General features: G+C 42.0%; 1 protein-coding gene across 1 annotated transcript in view; it reads left to right on the top strand.

Annotated features, from left to right (window-relative positions):
• Positions 1-18,981, top strand: part of LOC309695608 (uncharacterized protein) — a 40,395-nt gene extending 21,414 nt beyond the window's left edge. Inside the window, exon 5 of the mRNA XM_082516351.1 lies at positions 18,927-18,981. Coding sequence (XP_082372477.1) covers positions 18,927-18,965 — 39 coding nt within the window. The 3' untranslated portion in view covers positions 18,966-18,981. The remainder of the gene's footprint in view (positions 1-18,926) is intronic.
• The last annotated feature ends 205 nt before the right edge of the window (positions 18,982-19,186 follow it).

The raw sequence follows: 19,186 nt of genomic DNA on the forward strand, positions 1-19,186 counted from the left end.
ATAGTTGTTTTCCCCATGTGAGCTGGTCATTTAGCAGTTCTATCAAAAAAACACAGGCTGAGAAAGAGGCAGAAATCTTCCACTCTACTTTACTGATCAACCAACCAACATATATGTGTAACAGCTTTAATATTTTCAACTTTTTATTTATTGATCGACTCAGTTGGCTTCTATCGAAATGTAAATGAGCCCAAGTCCTAATCACACTCTAGATCTTGTGCTGACTTTTGCTGATTTCATGAAACCCCTTTTTGGTCTTCATAGCTTAAAAATTGGACAATAATGGACTACACAACTCTGCTGATAAGTCATCTCTATCCAATCAGTTTGACTACATTTAGCTGGACTTAAGCAGACAGTAGGTCTCTGAACACCTCATTCAGCTGCTTCTGTCCTGTGTCACATCATCAGTAACAAACACTTTGTTTGTTTGACACTTTGAGTCAATTGTCCCATTTTGTTTGGTCTGTTTGAAAAGAGGGTGTCACATGTTAAGGAGCTGAAACTCCTAAACCTTTCAGCCATTATTTTTATTTATTTAATCATTTTTCTTGTTATTTCTTTTTTTTTGTACAGCATGTATTCAAGATCAGGTTCAACTGTTACATGATAAACATATATGAAAATATATTTATATTGAAGAATATCAATATAGCATTGGTTGGTCCAAATGTGCAGTTTACTTTGGTCAATTTTGACTAATAATCTAGACCATGGTATAGGCTGACCTTGTATGGCCCAGATGTCAGGTGTGGTATGACTTTTAGAAGTGCTGTAACTAAGCAGTTAGTCTGAAAGCAGGTCAGGTGTATCTTCTAAATCTACTTTTGGCAGCAGGATGTAACCAGGATGAATTTGTTGTGAATGTGAGGCGTATAATGAGACATATGAACAGACTAAAAGTCTTTAACTGTGTGTTCAGGGTGAAAAACTGTCCCTTTAATACAATGAATCATTTTGACTTCTGCATGTAAAACCACAGCAGCAGTTTCCTGCTGTTGATTCTAGTGAACCATAGGCTGAAAACACTTTCATACTGTGTTGCTGCTTGGCTAAAAATAGCGTTGTGAGAACACACTTGCTTTGGCCTCTGTGGGGAGGGGTGCCAGTTTGCATTAACAAAAGATGACAGCTATGTGGTCGCGCAGTTTTACTCACACAAACACCCCCAGTTTGTTGTAGTCTGTTGTTGTTTCTCAGCAGGTGTTTAAAAGTGGTAAAAACTGTGAAGAGAATAATTGTTCCTGTTTCCTGTTTTTATTTTTTATTTTCATTAAAATACGTAACCAACAGCTTGGAAAATAGATTATACATTTGTATCATACTAATTATATTATGATAAATGGCCTGTATTTATATAGCGCTTTACTAGTCCCTAAGGACCCGAAAGCGCTTTACATATCCAGTCATCCACCCATTCACACACACATTCACACACTGATATTATCAATCAGTTTTCCATTCATATTTAGAATTTTATGGCAGGGTCATATGAGAAGTGCGGAAGTGAGAGGCTTGTGAAATGGGATGCTTCGTCGCACTGTTCAGGTAGCCTAGCAACCATGATACTAACCGCGAGACACGTTACATACAGCATTGTTTGACAGAAATGAAGGAGAAAAATGTTTTGTTGGTCATTCATTTTTGTCATGACATCACTTTGATTAGTTGAGTATCTGAGGCTGAGACCACGGGACTGTAAAACATGATTGTTGGGCTTCATTTCTGTGCTGAACAGTCGTTTAAGATTAGTTAGTAAATAACAATCAGTTAATGTTGTTCATGAGACCAAAGTCATCTCACTGTGATAATGTAAATATAATATGGACAATATTATAGTATTGTCAGATTATTATGATATATATATATATATATATATATATATATATATATATATATATATTAGGGGTGCAACGATACACAAAATTCACGGTTCGATATTTTTTCGATACAAAAAAATGTTCATGCCTTTTTAATTTGTCATTTATTAAAATTATAAATATATATTTTAACTCAAAAGTACAGTACAGAACTGCACCCAGACCCACCTGGGTCTGGGTGCAGTTCCCCCCTCCAGGGGCAAGGGTACCTAGACCCGGTTTGTAGAGTACGCTTGGGGAGTGTGATCGTGTGTACAGCGTCTTTTTATGTCTGTCTCCACGTTGGTTGAGTGTGGAGTAAGTGCACATGAGAGCATGAGGGTGGGAATGAATGTTTGTGTCTGTGTGTGCCTGTATGTCTGTGTCTATATGTCAGGTTGGGTATCAGACGCCACCTCTCTGGGGACACCTCAGGCCCTCCAAGGTTTGGAGGCCTATCTCCACCCACCACCACTTCCCCTGCCGGTGGCGGACTCCCTCAGGTGTCGGTGCGTTGGTGGTTCTTTGTGTCTGGGGGTGGGCGTCCAGGTACACACCTTGGCGGCCGCTTATCGGGTCCTGGAGCCTGGGGCTCGCTCGGGCCCCTTCGGAGGTGGGGTGCCCCCGGCCTCTCGGCCTGGGGCTCGGTCACTCAGGCACAGCTGGGGGCCGGCGGAGCTCATGGGCGCGTCACTGCAACTCCCCCTGGCTTCTGCTCCGCGGCTGCTGAGTGAACCCTCATCTGGGACTCTCCTCAACTCTTACTGGAACAGTGGCACGGCTGCCCCTCTGTTGGTCTTCCATGGTCTCTTGTGTTCTGGGGGCCTCTGGATGTCTGGAGTTTTGATCTCCTCCATACCCGCTTCACACCCTGGAGGATGGGGCTGTGGCCCCCCCACACTCCCTAGCAGATCGTTACATGGAGAAACCTTTGGAATACAAGCGCGCTGATCCACACAGGTATGCACACGGGTGTTCACTGCTCGTAGACCCAAATTACACCTTTCTTGGCTACTACTTCGAAGCACATCTGTCCTGCGTGCTGCACAACAACATTGAATATTTAGTATTTACTGCTGTTTACACTTAGCTAGATTAATGCGATGGTGTTGTGTTTAGTATGTTGCTTTGTTTTTTTTGCTTGTTTTCTATTTTTCTCTCAACAGGTGATCCAGGAGATTTTTATTTTTTTTCTCCCCCCCTTTCTCACTGTCCCTCTCCCCTTCTGTTTTTCCTTTCCGTCCTCTTTCTTTCTCCCTTTCCTATACCTCACTCATGTCTGTCCCATCTGTAACATCTGAAAATAAAATATAATAAATAATAAAAACAAAGATCGACCAAATGGACCAATACGGCAATGCCACGAAGATCCATTTGGCAAAGTAAATCCATTGGGTATCCTTGTTGGTCTTCAGACAACAATCCTGATGGCTAAAGAACCAAATGGGACAGGCAAAAAAAAAAAAAAAAAAAAAAAAGACTGCTGGGGTTGGGGGAAGGCTCTCATGCATTAACGCAGACATAAGCATGTCTACAGTACACTCAAGAGTCCCACCTCCTTGCGTGTTACACCCACGGGAGGCATCATCACTCTCAGAAGGAAACAGGCCAGTAAGTGAGCAGTCTTTCCTTCACTCACACCCCCGCCTCCTTTCCCCCAAAACAGAAAACACACTTATCTATGCTGGGGCCACCTGCCAGCGCCAGCTTGTCCTTTGTGTAGATATCTGTATAAGCCTGCGATTCTGTTACCCTGCTCCCCAGAGGGTTCAGGCTCTGCTGCAGCCAAGCTCCCCTGTGGCTGGATGCTTGAACAGTAAGACACTCGCGCAGGTCAATCACAGGTGGAAGTACACCACTTGTTATCTGTGCGTTTAGAGCTTAAATCCCTGAACACGTTCAGGCCAGCTCATCTTGCACTAGCTCATTGCCGAAGTCAACTTCTCAACAAAGACTGGATCAGATGTTGTGCACGAAGTGTGAAAACATGTTTGTGGTTTAAATTGAAGTATCATCTCCCTCTTTGCTTTCTCTTACATTTAAACATCCTTATATTTTGTAGGCATTCAACATCTGGTTTGGGATGTGGGTCAGGGTCATGGGGTGTGCTGCAGCGGCGCGTTAATCAACTCGCTTTAATTATTATTTGAATTAAGGTATCATACAATGTAATTAATCCTCCTAAAAAATGGTAGAACTTGAATCCATTAAATTCTCTTTCCCAAAATTGCTAGTGATCATGCATTAAGGTTATGTAAGCTAAGCTAGCAAGGTTAAATGCTTCATATCAAAGCAAATATAAAAATAAAAAACAGCAGCGGTGAGACTGAGTCTGAAGTTTACGCCTGCTCTTTTTGAAACACTGCTGTTTCAGAGGCCTGAACTTAGCTCCATCAGTGAACCTGAACTCATTTAACTTTGGTAACTGTTACCTAACGGTATATTTGAGAAGCTGGAGAGAAAATGTTGGCCGAATGGGTAGAGCAGCTTGGCATTAAGCAGAAACATGACATTTCTCTGCCAGTATTCTGTGTATCTGAGTTAAGTTACACACTTGAGGTCTATATGCCTAAAATAATATGTTTTGGGATCTGAGTCATGCAAAAAAAGAAAAAGAAAAAAATGTGCCAGGCATGCTGGGATCTTGCTAGTGGTTATGTGCTGCTGGGCTATTCTGTGATGTTGCGGTTAATTGTGTTAACACGGTTGTTCCAGCGACTGTAAACGAACATACTCATACAGTAGTATAGATACACAGATGGAGGCAAACATGATCTTAGGTTTAATCCTCCAGACCAACTGTCAAATGTAATTGTAGGAAAGTATTTGGAGGACGGCTCTTTTTCCTTACATCAATTGAAATTATATAATCATGACTTTTGCATGTCTGAATTAAGGAGCTCTCAGCCTCAGAGGTCTGAATTGGAATTACAGCCCATCTGCTGAACAGGGCAGCAGGGATAGAGATGATTGCACCCTGGGATCATCCATTAGTGCTGTCATCTGGAATTCACAGTGGGACCACAGTGCAGTGAACTGCTATGCCTGGACCAGTTCATTTAGCAGCACACAGCATTTACAGCAGCAGCAGTCTATCAGCAGGTCAGATGTTGCTCTGAGCAGCACAGCCCCAACTTTCTGATGAGGCATCTGTTACTTTTCTGATTGAAGCACTTTACTTCTCCTCCCAGCACTGATTTCACTGCAGCTTTTTCTGTCCCTTTTGGTTGTTCCTTGTGGTCATCATCGCTTAGCACTATTTCTGTAATTTCTTATAATTACATTAATTATAATAACAGTGGCTCAGGAGGTCTTCCGCTAATTGGAGGGTCAGTGATTCAGTCCTCTGCTGTAATGCACTTTAAGTGGTCAATAAGACTTGAAAAAGTCAGTCCATTTACCAGGAGATCATATCTGTTTCATTTAAAATGAGTCCGTTGTAATGACGACCCACTTAGACAGACACCTGAAGGCAGGAGAGAACACAGTGGAGATTTTATATTTAGCAAATATATTTCAACTCCAAATTACTCCTTAAAAACAAGTGTTTGCTTGCTTGCTCTCAATAACACTTTAAGATGACATGGCACTGTCTGTAAATCTTTTGCTCATGTCATTTTTGTCCCTGTTTAAAATTTTAATACCTTCCTATAAACACAGTGAGAGTGAAAATAAAGTTATTAAAATGACAGTTTTATGTCAATATATCATACATGGCATATCTGTCAATAGATTTAAATCTTGTATATTTGATCATAAAATTGAAATGAGAGTGCCACATCTAAGGGATTGGACACCATGGCGTCTGCCTTTGACTGCCACCCAGCCCACAAAGCATCAGAACACCAAGCCTCCTCCTGCAGGTGATGGCCCCACAGGAACAAATCAAGCCTGTGGTACATGATAGCGGATCGTATCAGGAGTTTGGTTATTCAGGATTGGCTTATTGTAGAGTTGCTGCTCTCCCACATCAGAGGGAGCCAGTTAACATGGTTCAGGGATCTAACTACAGTGCCCACTGGAAGCCTCCTAAGCAAAGGTGCTTAACATACGCACATCTTATCTTGGACACTATGGAGACAGAGATAGATGGATGTTAGTGGTGTGGATGTCAAAACACAGCATGATAGAATATTATCACAATACTTCATGCATGATACAATATTAGTGCAATTTGTAATTTTGTAATATGCTGATTATCATAATAACAAGTGCAAACTGCAAATTATGTGCTCAAAGTGAAACTTTGTCGATATATGTTTTATATCTGTAATATCTGTAAGATGAATTTATCTCACTTCAGTTATTATTTTTGCTGCAAAAAGAGATCGTCTGAGTCTGCCGGCTGACAGCCTACAATTAAATGGGGTCAATTAACTATGATAAACTGTTGAAAATCATATCATATCTGTTGCTGTCTACACGAACAGAAATGTATATCATATGTATAGTCATATTCGTTGTGTTCCCACTAGTGCTTTCAGGTTAATCTCGTTGAAATGACCTTAACGCCACAACACGGCAAATCTCCGTTAACGAGCTACCGTCGATCGCCCCGTGCATGGGGCTAGATGGCCAACACGTTAACGAGCTAACTGCGCTAACACACTAGTTCCCACCCATGTAATTGAGCATTGCATGGCACATCCAACATACTGTTTTACTTTAGTCCATGACTCGCTTACCTTCAGGGTCATAACTGTTAGATATTTTAGTATTATGGGAGCATGTACTGGGTACTTGTTTTTATGATATTAGACAAGAAGATTCTGTGACTCAACAAGGCTCTTTATGTTAACCGTCATTTTCTCTTGCTTTGTCAACTCAAGATTTTATGGTGTGAAAGTAGATACTAAGGTTGGAGGGAAAACACCAACAAATCACTCTTTTACTTATCACTCCCTTGCAGAAGATGTTTATGTGAAGACCATCTGGGTTGTGTCAGAACTCACGGATGTAGGAGACCTCTGTATAAGATTTATAGGCCTTGAGAGTGCATCTTACTGCAATTGTAGAACAAAGGATTCTAACTGTCTAGTGTTGAACGGACCTGTCAAAGGTGTGTTGAGATACGATTGTAGAAGGCCTCTTTCAGAGTGGGGGGGACCTTCCTTATATGGTTCTAACTTGAAACTTGTTGACACAAGAACTTTCTGCCTATAAATACCGCTGCACAGAAGAATAAAACTTTGAGTTGATTTTGGGAAAGCAACCTGAACAGTCTCTGTATCATTTTGTTCTCCTAACTGCTCCCGACGTCGTAACTAACCCGCTGACGGCATGTCGCGGCCTTTTACGTTCCAAACACCAAAAAAGTCCAAAAAAAGGCCGTGGGTGGCAACGGGAGGTTTGTTTTAGAACGCACTTCTGACTCCATTGTTTAAAAATCATATGTGGTTTATTTCGTGCAAAATTATAAACAAAAATCAACCAAATAACTTCTTTAAACTTAAAATTAAACGAAAGCTAATTTAATTTGCTTTAACAACTTCAAAAGTGGTCAAAAAATCATTTTCTAACCCTCCCGTCTTCCCATCTGACATTTGGCAAACAAAAAACGAAAACCTCTTTACCACTCCCATCCAGGGTGCTCTTAATCTCTTGATTAATGGGAGGGTCCATAAGCTAATAAACCAATCACTTTCCAAAAGCTTCTCCAATAAAATTAATTACAAATTTACATAACAAAACCAGGTCAGAATATTCTTACACCTTTAAAGAAAAAACAAAAATGAATACAAATTGCATTTTATAAACATTCAACAAAAATGGCCACAACACGGCATATCTGAGTGTTACTTGAGAATATATTGCTGAGTGTTACTTAAGAATAATTTTGAATCTTATAGGGTAAAGACGAAACTCTGGTTATAGACGCCCACGCCTCGGGGAAACCCGATCCACGGACCAGACCCGGGACGGAGTTTCTTGCAATATGTCACATGAAAACCAAAATAATTCCAAACGCCAGATCTGAATGAGGGTGGGGGAGGTCCATGTTGCAAGGAGAGCTTAACTTCTGTCTCGCTAGCTTGCCCTGCGCTCTTCCTTCTGACGATGCTGTCTGTGTTGAGCGCTCAGTGGATCTGCGCTCGACAGTGCAGCCTAGGCGGAGTAGTCGAACGCAGATTCACTGAGCGCTCATCGGGTGGCTGTAGCTCAGGTGGCAGAGCAGGTCAGTCACTAACCAGAAGGTCGGTGGTTCGATCCCAGGCTGCCTCCTGGCTGCATGCCAAATATCCTTGGGCAAGATACTAACCCCGTGTTTGCCTACTGGTGGTGGTCAGAGGGCCCGGTGGCGCCAGTGTCCGGCAGCCTCGCCTCTGTCAGTGCGCCCCAGGGCAGCTGTGGCTACAATGTAGCTTGCCGTCACCAGTGTGTGTGTGAATGGGTGAATGACTGAATGTAGTGTAAAGCGCTTTGGGGTCCTTAGGGACTGAGTAAAGCGCTATACAAATGCAGGCCATTTACCATCGTCAGAAGGAAAGTTGATAAAATAAATTACAAATTTTGTATTGTTCGATACATATGCGTACCGAACCGAAAGCACTGTATCGAACGGTTCAATATCGATATGAATATCGTTGCACCCCTAAAATATATATATATATATATATATATATATATATATATATATATATATATATATAACCTCTTTGGCCGCTCCTTTCTGCTGTATTTTGCGGCAAAATTATCCACACCCACCACCGCGCTATGAATTGTGGGATATATGGGACCACCTGTCAGACCATCCGACAGGTAAAAGGAGCCATCCTCAAAACAGAAAAATCCCACTACTTTGGAGGAGTTGTCACTGCTATTGGATACTTTGCTGGAACACAGTAAAGCTGTGGGTCGTGGGAATGAAAGGAGTTGTCACTGCTATAATGCCATAATGTTTTATCTAGGGGTCTAGATTCATGCCTGTAGTGCACTGGCGTGTAAATAATTAGCATTTACTGAATATGTACTGACTGAGTCCCACTGTTCAAAAGTTGAATAAACAAACAAACTAATTTTTGCCTCTTTTTTAAAACTTAAAACCATTTTATAGAACATCACATCAGTTACAGTGTAGAATCATGTCATTTATAGTTTACAAATGACAAAATGTTTACACAAAATCATGAGTGTTTACATGATATCACCCACTACTAACATTACTTTATTTACTCTATCTTTTGAAAAAATACAGCACAAGACTTTAGAATATTTAACAGGAGCAGGTTTCATTCTTCCCTGGTTTTATTATCACACTGTTCAACAAACGCAGCAAACCTTCACCATCTTATCCAGAAGGGTCACCTCTTCACCCTCACATGGAAGAAGTAATCTGATTGGCATGGTGGTTTGTTTGAAGCAGGTCCCTTGTGTAGTGCTGGAACCCAGTCCCGATGTTTCATCCATTTCATCGGCTGGTTTGCTGCAATAATGCCAAATAATTAGCAACTCTATAAATAGAAGGTAGTTCTGCAAAATCACTCAGTAGGATGTTTGTTCTAATTTGCTATGAGCTCAGAGCGCATCGAAAATAAAACTAATAGGCTATAAAGAGTGATATGAACATATTTAGAACTTACCGGAATGAAAATGTCTGGAGCACCAAAAGATATTTGGAGATGGAAGAGAGCTGCACGTCAGCTCGTCTCACAGCTGCTCTCCAGGCTAGACGCCTGAGTTTGGTAACATCGATACACGAGCTGCCTCATGTTGCTTCCAGGTTGGGAAAGAATGAAAAGATAAACAATTTTCAAGATTATTCTCTTGCCCACACAGCAAATACAAACCATGGCTGTTGTGTGTGCCTTCGCTCCCTTTTCACTTGCGCTAGACCCCCAAAATGGCGGATCGGGCCAAAATGCTTTCCACGCCCACCCCCGTGACATCACGCTCCAAAGCCCTATTGGGACACCACCACTGTGTTTCATTCAGTCTGTGTCGCGTCGTCTGTGTTCCACGCCCTATGTCATGTCAGGTTTCAAGTCTCTGTGCAGGTCATGACTCATGATGCTTATTGTTATATTTCATAGTTCCTTCATGTTCTGGCACAGTCTTGTTCATGGTCTCACTGTTCTTCCCAGTTTAGGTTCCTGTTTAGTTGTTGTCCCTGTTCAGCTCTTGTTTAGTTTAGTTCATGTACTCCAGCCTCAAATAAAGGCTCGCTTTTCTTTAAAGTTAATTTTGTCTGCTCATCTGTGTCCGCACCTGGGTCCTCCAAACACTCGACCACACGGTCAGCCACTGCGGACCGTGACAGTCTGACTCTTGTAACATAATTGGTTTTGTGGGTTCCAGGTTTTATTTTATGTATTTATTTATTTAGTTTTATTTCAATAAGCAGCTAAAGTGTAGGCAGTGCAGGAAGTAAAGTATTTTATATCTGAGCTCGTTCCCAGTAAAGTCTGAACTGGGACTGCACGTGATGCAGAGTGGTGGACATTTGAGGTTTTATTTAACTACACAGCTTGTAATCATGTTTTCTGTTGTTTGAACTGTGTGTGTTTGTGTTCAGACTTTAAACCAGAGCCAGACGTCGTCTACTCTTCACTGAAGTAGCCCACCAGTCCAACCACTGATGTCCAGCTGCTGGTCTCTAACTGGTTACCCAGCACCTCAGACAAGGAGACAACCACAAGTTCAAAAGATTACTCAGATTTTTTTCCACTTATTTAAACTCATATGCTTCAAAAATCACATAAGTTTAACTGGAATTATTTTAGTACTTAAAATAAACAATGATAATAAAGTCACTCTATGAGTTTGGCACTTTGTTCTGTTTCCCATACTAGTGATTTTGTTTCACTATAGGATTAATAAACCTTTGTTCACACTTTTTCTTCTCATGTGGTTCTTTTGTTTTTGACAAAATATAAAGGATAACCATTTTAATAAAGTCAAAACCAGAAATTTTAAAACCAGAAAATAATTTTATTTTGTACAGTTTCCTCCTTTTAAAGAAGCAGCTGTGTGTGTATAAATATGGAGGCTCAATGCTGTCTGTGTAAAATAAAGGAAAGCAAATAATAAAAATACAGAATCATTCTTACACTTAATGTGAAATTAGCCAGAGGGATAAAATTATTTACTTCATGACTCTGGCCCTAAACCAAGCAGTTATCAGCCCTCATATGAGTCCTGCATATAGTTGTCATTTAGATTCAGTGGATTAACTGATTCACTTTTATTAAAGCTTCACTTTACTATTTACAGATAAACATCATGTGGAGTTAGTGTAAATCATTTGAAACACATCATATCAAATGAATTCAATCAGTTTTATCATCTGAAGAACCAGAAGCTCTCAAACTTTATCTGAAACAATATCAAGAAGAAAATCACCTCAGTCACAAAGAGGAAATGTACTCAGTTACTCTCCTGTACTCTAATTACAGTCATGTGATTTCCAGGAAGTGCTGCAGAAGCTGCAGGTGCTCTCTCTCCCTGCAGACTATTTGCTGCTGCTCATCTTTTCCGTTTTTTTCTCTGTTTGTGTTTCTGCTGCTTCTTTGTCCTCACTGTAAACAGTTGTACTGAGAGACTCCTGCACTGATGTTTCATAGGAAAGTCCAAACAGCCTCACTGGCTCTCTGTCTCGTTCATCACAGTTCTAAACACATATTTAAGTGAATATAATCTTCACCCTCAGTTAAAATGACTTTTATTAAGAACAGCACATCCTCAGTATTACTATAAAATAATTATTGATGTTCTGATGATCCATGTTAGTATTTAAAGTCACACTTCTCTCTCTAGTGGCCATATATAAACCACGTGTGAGGATAGGGTCCATTCTCCTCTACTTGTCCTTAACAGGGTCCTAGTGGACAACAGATCAGCAGGACTAACACAGAGAGACAGATTTCCATGTGCACTTAAACTTATGGGCAATTTAAAATCACCAATTAACCCAAATAACTGTTTTGGACTGTGGGAGACAGTCAGACCTGACCCATGCAAACACAGGGTGAACACTCCACACAGAAAGGCCCCAGTGAGATGGTGGAATCGATCCCAAAAGCCACTGTGTTGCCCTGGGAGGATGGTGTTCATGTAAAATTAGAATCATAGTGTCCCAGTCAGTCATCAGTGTGTCTCTGCACAGCTGTAATTAAAATGTTTTCCATACGTCATCCATCTGTGCTTGGTGCCAAGGCTGAGATAAACGAGGAGTTTTCTCATAAAGAGGAAGAAACAGTACTCCAAGAACAGACAAAGCCCAGCAGAAACCTTGAAGAGGAGCCTCGTCTGCCCCCACCCCGGAAGAGCTTTAGAAAGGAGAGACATCTGAGGCAAGAAGAGGGGTCCCCATTTGCCTCCAACTCTCTCAACAACACCAACGACCAGGACCAGGGACCACGATCTTCCCCAGTCCCCCAAACCCCTGACAGGCCATCACCCTCCTCCCCCTCCCTTTCTCCCCCCTCCCTTTCTCCTCCCTTTCTCCCTCCTCCCCACACCTGAAATTCACTGAGGAGATGATGGAGCAGGACAATGCTGGGCTCAGATCTACCTCCCGGCCCAATCCCTTTTTGTCCCCCATAAACCCCCCACCAGAGCAGCCAAAGGTTCGCCATCGAGCCCCACCCTCAACAGAGCAATCGAAGTTACATTGCCCAGGGTAACACCACCTGGGTCTGGGTGCAATTCCCCCCTCCAGGGGCAAGGGTACCTAGACCCGGTTTGTAGAGTACGCTTGGGGAGTGTGATTGTGTGTACAGCGTCTCTTTATGTCTGTCTCCACGTTGGTTGAGTGTGGAGTAAGTGCATATGAGAGCATGAGGGTGGGAATGGATGTTTGTGTCTGTGGGTGCCTGTATGTCTGTGTCTATATGTCAGGTTGGGTATCAGACGCCACCTCTCTGGGGACACCTCAGGCCCTCCAAGGTTTGGAGGCCTATCTCCACCCACCACCACTTCCCCTGCCGGTGGCGGACTCCCTCAGGTGTCGGTGTGTTGGTGGTTCTTTGTGTCTGGGGGTGGGCGTCCGGGTACACACCGGCTCACTCCTTGGCGGCCGCTTGTCGGGGCCTGGGGCCTGGGGCTCGCTCGGGCCCCTTTGGAGGTGGGGTGCCCCCGGCCTCTCGGCCTGGGGCTCGGTCACTCAGGCACAGCTGGGGGCCGGCGGAGCTCACGGGCGCGTCACTGCAACTCCCCCTGACTTCTGCTCCGCGGCTGCTGGGCGAGCCGTCATCTGGGACTCTCCTCAGCTCTTACTGGGACAGTGGCGCGGCTGCCCCTCTGTTGGTCTTCCTTGGTCTCTTGTGTTCTGGGGGCCTCTGGATGTCTGGAGTTTTGATCTCCTCCATACCCGCTTCACACCCTGGAGGACGGGGCTGTGGCCCCCCCACACTCCCTAGCAGATCATTACATGGAGAAACCTTTGGAATGCAAGCATGCTGATCCACACAGGTATGCACACATGGGTATTCACAGACGCGGACTAAAGCTTTCTTGGCTGCTGCCTCAAAGCACACTGTGCGCTGTCTATCTTGCGTGCTGCACAATATCGTTTATTATTTAGTAAATATTGATATCTATGACTAGCTAGTTTATTGTGATGGTGCTTTGTTTTCTCTATTATTATGTTGCTCTTTGTTGTTTGCTGTCTCCTCTGTTTGTTTTTTTTGTTTGTTTTTTTTTTTCTCCATACAGGTGACCCAGGAGTTCTTTTTTTTTTTTTCTCTCCCTCTTCCCCCCCCCCTCTCACCGTCTCTTCTCCCCTTTGGTTTTCTTTCTTTCTCTCCCCCTCTTTCTCTCATTCATTCCCCCTGTCCTATTTATAAAAAAAATAAATAAATAAAAAAATAAAAAAAAGACAAAGGATGAACTGAAGCTCTGCCATCACGTAATGTCGCATACTGCTGTTTCTGATGTCATTTAAAAAAAGAAAAAAAAAAAAAAAGAAGTTACATTGCCCAGCCTCGCCCCCCTTAGTTCCTCCTTACCACCTTCATGCTCTGTCTCCGCAGTCTGATGTGTGATGTGTGGAGGGTCCGGACTGCGAGGATTATGGCAGTGGTGACTCTTCCCAGGAGAAGCTGGGACCCTGTTTACTAGAAGGTTTTAAAATTTCTGTACTTTTAGGTGACAGGAGACATGTGGCCTGGTCAAAACACAGAGAGGTGCACTCTAAAAGACCTTTGAACATAGTAAACATACCTTGTGTGCCACAGACTGCTCCCAAACACGAGGGAACAAGTAATACCTCTAAATCACTTAAGTTGGCTTTATTAAACATTAGATCTCTAGCTGGGAAAACATTTTTAATTAATGATTTAATCACTGAGCACAGCCTTGATTTTATGTTTTTAACTGAAACTTGGTTGGACCAAAGTAACAGTGGAGCTGTTCTCATCGAGACGACCCCTCCTAACTACAGTTTTATCAGTGAGGCCAGGGTGAGCAGGAGAGGAGGGGGGGTTGCTGTCTTATTTAATGAATCATTTCAATGTAAGCAGCTATCTCCTGGAAGTTTTCAGTCTTTGGAATATGTGGCTTTACAGCTGAAGGCCCCATCCAAAGTTGTTTCTTAATGTTTACAGGCCTCCCAAATACTGCACAGACTTTTTTAATGACCTCAGTGAACTGCTGTCTGTGATCTGTGTTGATTTTGACTATGTAATTATTGTTGGGGATTTTAACATCCATGTGGACAACCCTCAGGACAAAGGGACTAAAGACCTGAGTAACACTCTGGGCAACTTTGGGCTGACTCAGCATGTAACAGAGGCCACACATAATACAGGACACACTCTTGACCTACTGATCTCCAAGAGCCTGAGCATTTCAAACATTACTGTGTCTGATGTGGGCGTGTCTGATCATTACTGTGTTTTCTTTGAAAGTAAAATTTCAGTAAAATATATCAACAGCAGTGATCACAAAACGGTGTTGATAGGTTTGTAGCTTGAACCTATTCGCTGGAACGTTGAAGGCAATATAATTACTAGAGATGGCACGATACCACTTTTTTATGTCCGATACCGATACCGATACCGATATCATAAATTTGGATATCTGCCGATACCGATATGAATCCGATATAGTGTTTTTTAATCAACAAAACTGTTTTTTAAAATATCTTGCTACATTTTGCAAGTCTGCAAGTTCATACTCAAGTTTAAAACAACAACTACACTAAAGCTATTCTGTTATACCTGTATACAAAAAAAATATTTCATAGTTCAGCAATACTGATCAATCTAATAAACTTAGACCTACACCATCCTCCCTATTCTGGTATTTTAAAGAGTACTTAGCGTAAATATTAAGCAACCTAACTAATAGGGTTCCAACTCCCAGCAACAACAAAAATAAATAAATAAAAAATAGGGAACCACCCCTCACGCGCCACCTCATGATGCTTAATCGACGTAATCAACCTTAATTTGATGCAGTGTGAAAAAAAATGCACAGAAATCAATTATTTTTCAAGAAATATTAAATAGATTCAACATCTTCAACAAAATTGCAGACTGCACAGATGGTACCTTCCCAAAGTAAAAAGTACTATAGCTTACTAGGGTATATATATTAGACTTTATAGTCACTATATACAGTAATTGACTTCTATTCATTTTACATCAAATTAAAACTTTGGGTGTCAGATAATTATTTATTAAAAGCTAGACATTTTAAATGAGAATAAGAAAGAAAAGTACGTCTTTGTGCCCCCTTTTCCCAGTTAATGCCCTATCGGCCCCCCTGGCTAAACTTTGCTAGATCCGCCCCTGCACAGTTACCAGCCGTCAGCTACGTAGAAAAAGATCCTGGTGTAGAAAGTAATATTAAATAAATTCTAACAACAGATGATCAAGCTTAAACGTGCTGCTGTTGTTCAGCCGCTGGTTTCCTCTTTCTGGCGCAAAGTGGACCAAAAAACAAACAAGAGAGACGGACTCGCGGCAGAAAAGCCGATCAGCTGATCATTGAGCAGTTTCACGATTGAAGTAGCAGCCGGAGAGCGAGAGGCAGTCGCTCGTTAAGCTTAACGCAGGAATGCTTTACAAACATTCAGAGATGGACTTAAACACTTGCTTTACTTCTCTCGGGGATAACTTTGTCGGAGATGAAATGCCAGGTTGCTAGCAAAGCTCCAAATGCTATCCAGACCACTGACAGGTCCCGCATGCCACAGCCGCTCTATCACGTGATGCATACTGCTCCGACTGCTAACGTTCTGAGGTGAGTTACGGCGTGTTGCAAGTTTTGTGAGGTGCTTTCGTGATATTTAATGGATCGGATTACATTTTTTATTTTTCTCCGATATCCGATCCAGTAATTTAGGTCAGTATCGGACTGATACCGATACGTAATATCGGATCGGTCCATCTCTAATAATTACACAGCAAGCAAGACACGAAGTAGGCAAAGTTCTTCTTGTTACTCATGCATGAGGGAGACCTGCCTGGAGCCAAGTGTCGTTCCACCACTTGACCTCCGTCAGACTCTCAGCCAGGTTCCTCATAGCACTCCTCTTATTGTGGTTAAATGAATATGCATAGGGTCATTAACATATGACGTCTACATACACACAAAGAGTGTGTGTGTGTGTGTGTGTGTGTGTGTGTGTGTGTGTGTGTGTGTGTGTGTGTGTGTGTGTGTGTGAGGAAGTCCAGCAGTTCATCACAGATTATAAAGAACAACAAAATAAACTACCACAGCTATGCAGATGACACACAAATATATATCACAATGTCACCAGGAGACCGAGGCCCTGTACAGGCTCTTGGTAAATGCATTGAGGAAATTAATGACTGGTTGTGCCACAATTTTCTCCAACTAAACAAAAACAAAACTGAAGTAATAGTCTTTGGCGCCAAAGAGAAATGATTACAGGTCACCAGAGAACTTCAATCTATACATCTAAAAACCACAAACCAGGCGAGAAATTTGGGTGTAGTGATGGATGCAGACCTAAACTTAGAAAAACACATTAAGACAATAACAAAGTCAGCTTACTATCACCTCAAGAATATATCAAGGATAAAAGATCTGATGTCTCAACAGGACCTGGAAAAACTAGTCCATGCATTCATCTTTAGTAGGCTTGATTACTGTAACAGTATCTTTACAGGTCTACCTAAAAAATCAGTCAGACAACTACAGCTCATTCAGAACTCTGCTGCTCGAGTCCTCACTAAGACCAAAAAAGTGGACCACATCAGTCCAGCTCTGAGGTCTTTACACTGGCTGCCTGTCCGTCAGAGGATAGACTTTAAAGTTCTGATGCTGGCCTATAAAGCTCTGAATGGTTTAGGACCAAAATACATCAATGACCTCCTGACCCAGTATGAACCTTCCAGATCCCTCAGGTCATCTGGATCCGGTCTTTTATCAGTTCCCAGAGTCAGAACCGGACACGGAGAAGCTGCATTCAGCTTTTATGTGTTAGGGGTTCCGAAAGAGACTCAGGCGCAGGCCAGGGTTTTCCTTTAAGCGAAGGACAGTGCGTTTATTTACAGTGAACACATACACCAAGTGGCTATATACAACGTGCAGGGGAAATGGGTCCGGGTCGCCAGGGTCCGTGGGAAACAGGGTTGGGAGAAGGGTGTTCCACACTTTCTGTACAAAACGTTCCCCCCTCAATCACTCCTCTCCGCATCGGGTTCCAAAAACGATCTACACACAAAACGTCGGGTTAGCAGGATAATTATAAGAAATTCTCAAGGTAAAGGTTAGCCGAAACACAAGTCTAACTGACACTGATAGCTCAACGATCCAGCGAAGACTAGTGCAGACTCGCCATCTAAGTAGTGCAGTAATCAGCTGAGATCAGCGGCCGGTGTGGTGATGAGCAGGTGTGTGGGCCAGCAGCGGGAGCCCGCAGTGAGCATCGCCGTGGCGAGAGAGAGAGAGTGAGAGAGAGAGGGCGAGAGAGCAAACAAACCACAAACATATTGCCCAATAGAGGATTGACCAGCGGGGCACAGGGACCATGACATTATGCTCCTTATATCTGGAACAAACTCCCAGAAAGCCTCAGATCAGCTGAAACACTCAGTTTATTTAAATCCAGGTTGAAGACTCACCTGTTCTCAGCTGGATTTGAATAAAACACCAAATCCACACTTTTAAGTATAAATTTCAAAACTTAAATTTTAACTACTGATTTTATCTACTGTTTTTTTAATAAATTTTAAATCATGCTTTTTTATTTGTTTTTGTTTTTAATGTCTCTGTAAAGCACTTTGAATCACCTTGTTGTTGAATTGTGCTATATAAATAAACTTGCCTTGCCTTGCCTTACTTGGCCAAAGATCCAGGACCATGAATCATCATTATTTGTACATAACATGTTTTATAATTTGTAGATTTCTGTCTTTTAAATTCACTGTTCATGATATCTAAGAAATCTATCAAGATGAAGAGAAGAGTGTTTTGGAATTTTTCCATTAAATAAAGCCTGCAGACGAGCGGTGAGCATTAGCTAACATTCTTTAATCAAAAAACAAAGATCAGACAACCAAGCTTGTGGAGAGCCTGCATGATCTCGGGGCAAACGGTCAGCAGTCGCCCGAGTCTAGCATGGCTCTCAGTTAAATACCTTCTTCAGGAACAAAAGGCAGTACACAGCTGTTTCACACCTTAAGGTTCACACTCCCTTGCTACCTCCCAGAGTCCTGAAAGAGACAAAAGACTCTTCCTGTGGAGTTGTCTGCTTCCCCCAACTTCCTTACTACACCCCCACCATTTGTCTTACTGTATGAGTGTGAGACTTCTTCAAATGCACAAAGGCATTATAGGATAGAATAAATTGATTAATACATAAATAAAAGAAATTCCTATACAATTGATAGAGAAGTGTTTGACTTTTTAACTTCATCATGACAAAATAAGTCTGCTACAGTTGATGTAACCCAACACTGACCAACCACTGTGCACCAGTATGGGCTCTTTATCCCATTACAAACTACCAAGTATTTTCATGCAAAATTTGAATAAGATGAAGTTAGTATACTAAGTTTGTTTTGCAGAATGTTTCACTCCATGAAAGTAATTGATTGAACTACAAAGCTTGTAATCATGTTTCCTGTTGTTTGAACTGTGTGTGTTTGTGTTCAGACTTTAAACCAGAGCCAGACGTCGTCTACTCTTCACTGAAGTAGTCCACCAGTCCAACCATTGACATCCAGCTGCTGGTCTCTAACTGGACCCCCAGCACCTCAGACCAGAGCACATCCAGAGGCTTTTCTATTTATTTTTGTCTTTAATTATGTAATTTTAAAAAAACACAGGAGTTATTCTTAAGTACTTAAAACCAACCATGATAATTAAAGTATGTTAATATGTTTTATGGGCACAGTATCTTCACTGTTATTAAT

This window comes from Aulonocara stuartgranti (assembly GCF_965226115.1).
Source record: "Aulonocara stuartgranti genome assembly, chromosome: 3".
Lineage (NCBI taxonomy): Eukaryota > Metazoa > Chordata > Actinopteri > Cichliformes > Cichlidae > Aulonocara > Aulonocara stuartgranti.